Source organism: Marmota marmota, unplaced genomic scaffold, assembly GCF_001458135.2.
Source record: "Marmota marmota marmota unplaced genomic scaffold, marMar, whole genome shotgun sequence".
NCBI lineage: Eukaryota > Metazoa > Chordata > Mammalia > Rodentia > Sciuridae > Marmota > Marmota marmota.
The window spans coordinates 557,990-563,312 of NW_026000075.1; the positions used below are offsets into that span (position 1 = coordinate 557,990).

General features: G+C 35.6%; 1 protein-coding gene across 2 annotated transcripts in view; it reads left to right on the top strand.

Annotated features, from left to right (window-relative positions):
• Dcun1d1 (defective in cullin neddylation 1 domain containing 1) overlaps positions 1-5,323 on the top strand; it is a 37,310-nt gene that overhangs the window by 1,186 nt on the left and 30,801 nt on the right. For both annotated transcript variants that reach the window (XM_015494220.2, XM_015494221.2), the window contains exon 2: positions 4,670-4,886. In XM_015494220.2, coding sequence (XP_015349706.1) covers positions 4,712-4,886 — 175 coding nt within the window. In that variant the 5' untranslated portion in view covers positions 4,670-4,711. The remainder of the gene's footprint in view (positions 1-4,669; positions 4,887-5,323) is intronic.

A 5,323-nucleotide genomic window follows, 5' to 3' on the forward strand; every position in this document is an offset into this window, starting at 1 on the left:
ATATATATATATATTTACTGTAGGGCCATTCTTCTGTTCACAATACTATGTAGATTTGGTGGTAAATTATATTTGACTGTATACTTGGCTACATCCAAAGTGCTATATTTGAATTTTTTTCCTCCAGATAAACTATTATTATTGGTACTGGGGATTGAACTCAGGCTTTATGCATGTTGAACATGTGCTCCACCACTGAACTACATCCCCAGCCCCTAAACTGTTACTTTAAATGTCAAGTTAAATTTTTTGAGTACAATGAGTAAAAATGAAGAAGTATTAGTATACAATAATAATGTGATGATAATCCAGCCATTTTTATTTTGGAAGGATGAACAAATAAGTGTACTTTATTATTATGGTACTTTTTTTTTTTTTTTTTTTTAAGAGAGAGAGAGAGAGAATTTTTTAATATTTATTTTTTAGTTTTCGGCGGACACAACATCTTTGTATGTGGTGCTGAGGATCGAACCCGGGCCGCACGCATGCCAGGCGAGCGGGCTACCGCTTGAGCCACATCCCCAGCCCTATGGTACTATTTTTAAGTTTGGTAATATTGATAAAATTAGAGTTAACATTATGTACAAGATGTAGCATTTTTCTTTTTTTTTTGCTATAATTTAATTGAAATATATCCTGTGTTTTATAGTTTTCATACTTAACACTATTGAATTTCCTTGAAAACTGGATAATATGTAGGTAATTTTAACACTTGAGTACTGAGTGTGTAATGCTTAAGTTTTATTTAATGATCACTCAAGTTTGTTTTTCAAAAGTATTAAAGTAAAAGGCGTATACTACATTTGAGTGCTGAATCATTGTAGTCATCATATGTTTTTGTATTTGGGAAGATCCCCACTGGGTTTATAGTAGAAATAGAGAAAATCTATCTGCTTTTTCTTCCATCTCAGTTTTTTTGTCTACCCTCTCATTGCCTATAAAATAATTCTCTGGTTAGTCATCCCTTTCCTGTCTTTAAGTTGATAAAAATTCAAACTTTTGATGCTCTGCTCTCAAAATCACCTTGCCCGGTACATCTTTGTGGCCTGGTAAAAGGTGTGAGAGTGTTATGGTCCACCTAAATAGGCTTGAGAAGAAGGCAAGTGTATATAATCTACTTCTGAGACTACAGAATTTGAGTATATGAAAATTAGTGTTAATGTTTAGTCTAGTCAGGGAAAGCTGACAGGAATGAGCAGAAGTAGAGCATACTTATCAGACTTTGCAGGAATAGGATTGCCCATTTCCCTTGGTCTGTCTGGAATCCTTACTACCATTTCTTTGTTGGGATCATCCATTAGCCTTTATGGTGTTGGAAATGGGTCACTGTGATCTCTTTTCTTAAAATATATTGATATTGCCACAGATACCAGGAAATTATACATAAACCAGTTAAAATAGTTTTCATTACATAAACTTAAAAATAAGATATGACTTGAAATTAAATAATTTGTTTACTTTTGTTATTTGTGTGGGTTATACAATCTTTTATCCTTGTTCCACCCCCACCACTCATATTTTCTGTAGAGCCTTAGGGCCTGTTTTTCCCCTTCCCTTTAACAAATATGGTTAAAACTTCAGGGAACAGAGTATTGGGTTTAATACCATGTGATAAATCCTCAGATAAACCTGATTGTTTTAGGAGAATGGGGGAAAGTTATGCAAGAAGTTATATCAGATTTAATTAAAAAGTAATTTCCAGGATATGGATTGTGGTTGGTATACTTCCAGGTTAATCTCCATTTCCTACAACATTGTACAGAAGTCACTGATCACAGTGACCCTCAGGTACTTCCCTGTTCTTCAAAGGAGGATTAAAACGTGTGTACCCTATGACTCAAGGGAGAAAGGTTTTTTTTTTTTTTTTTTTTTTTTTTTGGTGGTGCTGGGGATTGAACCCAGGCCTTGTGCATGAAAGGCAAGCACTCAACCTAATGAGTTTATGTTTTAAAAAATTTTCAATAATAAAAGTTGAAATCTGAATGACTGTCTTGTTTACTTTCAGCCAACTAACTTTCAGAAATTTAAGTTATCTTCCTTGGCATTTGATTTCCTTATGAGTTTATTGTCAATTTGAATAATAAATCTCAAAGATGAGTTTTCAAAAGGGAAGAATCCTAGATCTTTGAAAGATGTGTTATGTAATGAGATATGACTTACCTGGCGTCCAGAGGTTGTAGTTATTATTAGTAGTAAAGTAGCAAATTAATAAATTTATAGTCTTTAATATTAATGGAGAACAGAGGTTGAGATTTTAATCTAATTCTAAACAGTAACATATTTACAAAGAGGAGTGTGACTGCCAGATCAGACTACTGATCATAAACATATTTCATGTTGCATGAGATACAATTGTTTTCATTGGATTTTGCGTAGTCTTATTTTTACTCTGATGGGTAGAAATATATCTTTGGTAGTCATTCTTGAGATTGTCAAAAGCTTTATAAATATGTACAGCAAGCAGTGTACTTTATGGAAAAGTTACTGGGGCTAGATGTTAGCTCAGTGGTAGAGCACTTGCCTAATATGCATGAATCCTAATTTCAGTCCCCAGTTCTGGGGGAAGAATGATGATTAAGACCTGGATTTGTGGGCTTAGGTCGTAGCTCAGTGGTAGAGCGCTCACCTAGCACATGCGAGACCCTGGGTTCCATCAGCATCACATAAAAATAAATAAAATGAAAGATATTGTGTCCATCTATAACTAAAAAAAAATTAAAAATAAAGAGACTTGGATTTGTGAGAATTCTTTGTTTTTGAATTATTCCTACTAAAAACCTGGGTGGGTTTTTTGTTTTTTTGTGGCACTGGGGATTGAACTCAGGCACTTTACCACTGAGTCACACATTCCCAGTTCTATCTGGGTGTTTTTGTGAACAAATACTTCAACCTGGGTTCTTTTTCACGTGTCCAGACAGGATTAAGATTTGTGGTCTCCCATGGGGCTGGGGATGTGGCTCAAGTGGTTAGTGCGCTTGCCTAGGATGTGTGAGGCACTGGGTTTGATTCTCAGCACCACATAAAAAAACAAAATAAAAAAATAAAGATATTGTGTTCACCTAAAACTAAAAAATAAATATTAAAAAAAAAGATTTATTGTCTCGGGTTAGGGTTGTAGCTCAGTGGTAGCGTGTGTGAAGCACTGGGTTTGATTCTCAGCTACACATACAAGTAAATAAGTAAAGGTCAATCAACAACTTAAAAAAAGAAAAAGATTTGTAATCTCTAGGTTTGGACCGTACTAGAGATTTTGGGGTTCTTAGATGTGTTGCTTAAACTATAGCATACATCTTGGGGGTAGGGTTGTGGTTCATTGGCAGAGTGATTGCCTCTCACATGTGAGGTATTGGGATCGATCTTCAGCATCACATAAAATAATAACAAAATATAGATTAAAAATAAGATACCGCTTAATGTTTGCCTTACCTCAAGTACTTTTTCCCTTTGTTTATCATAAGTAGAATAGAAGAACTGGCACTTGGTGTGGGGTAGGAGGGGCAAGAGTAATAGTGGGGAAGCTGAAGGTTGTATAAGGTGCACAGGGGAACCAGTCTGGGTGGAAGAGGAGAGAGAATATATTTTTTTTAACAGATTTTTTTTGGTACTGGGGATTGAACTCAGGGGCACCGAGCCACATCCCCGCCCTATTTTGTATTTTATTTAGGGATAATGTGTCACTGAGTTGCTCAGCTCCTTCCTTTCGCTGATACTGGCTTTGAACTCATGATCCTCCTGTCTCTGCCTCACTAGCTGCTGAGATTACAGGCGTGACCCACCAGGCCAGCTACAGAGAATATTTTTGAGCTGGGTCTTGAGGGAGAAGACATGGTTCTTGTTACTTGGGAAGAGTTGGGGGCCTAATTGCCCTGCCTCACTTTGTTTTAGGTTCAGGTCAGATGAGAAAAGAAACTTTGTCAGTGTGGGCAAGTGGAAGGTTTGCATTTATAAGGGCTGTTTGGAGAGAGCAAGAAGCCTGTGTTGGGCTCTTGCTAAGGCAAAGTGGTGATTCCTTAAGGGGAAACATAAGAAAAATCCTATTAAAAAAGTAGCTCAGTGGGAAGGATGCTTCCCATTTGGATGAAGATATGAGGAAATTCTAGCCATCAATTTTATGGTTCCTGGTAGAAATGTAGGAATGTCTATTACTTTTATTAGCCAAAAATGACAAGAAAACAAGGTACACAGTGCTGGGGGAGCATGGTACCATAGCAAATACCTGATTAACAAATACCTGTTAATCATTGTTCCCCAGAGTCATTTGACTGATTAGCTAGATAGTGTCACCTTCTCTCCCACCACTCTTTATTTATTCCTGTGGAATTTTGTTTTTGGTCAGTGTTTTAGGATTTGCTGCACTTCCCTTCTAGAGCTTTTATGCATGCTCTCAGGACGCACTATAGGAGAGATGCTGTGGTTGAGCTTCCTTTGCCTGTGTGCTAATGTCTTTTCCCAAAACTACCAAATTTCATGTTTCAGAATTTTAAAATTTTATCTTTTTCAGAATTTAAAAAAATGTCTTTCTGATTAATATTTATCAAAAATAAGTTTTAAGTTAAAATGGTTTAATGTTTTATGAGGAAAAATATTACTAAGAATAATTAATCATAAAGAAATACTTAGTCTTATGTAATTTTACATAGAGTTTCAGTTTATTTTCTGGTTTTAATAGAACAAGTTGAAATCATCGCAGAAGGATAAAGTTCGTCAGTTTATGATCTTCACACAATCTAGTGAAAAAACAGCAGTAAGTTGTCTTTCTCAAAATGACTGGAAGTTAGATGTTGCAACAGATAATTTTTTCCAAAATCCTGAACTTTATATACGAGAGAGTGTAAAAGGATCATTGGACAGGAAGAAGTTAGAACAACTATACAATAGATATAAAGGTGAGTGTCTGCTTGTGACTTTAAATATTTTGATCCAAGTTTTCCAAAGTTCTGGGCTTGTTGTGAGAAATCAGATACTGCACAGAATATAAATTGAATGGGTATGTTTAGAACTCTGCAGGTCTTGAAATTATTTGAGAGATCTGAGAGGAGGAATTATTTTCCTCTTTTCACTAAAATTTCATCTTGGCCTTTTGGATTTTTTTTTTTGACAGATTTTTTTTTTTTGGTGGGGGTACTGGGGATTGAACTCAGGGGCACTCGACCACCGAGCGACATCTTTTCTTTCCTGTTTTCCAATCTGAGAAAGGAAAACGAGGGGCCATTTTTTCTTCCCCTCTTTTTGTGAAGCTCAGCTGAGCCATATTTTAAGAAAACTTACAGAACAGCTTTTTAAAGAATTATAAGTAATATGTACTTTTAAAAAAGTTAAACGG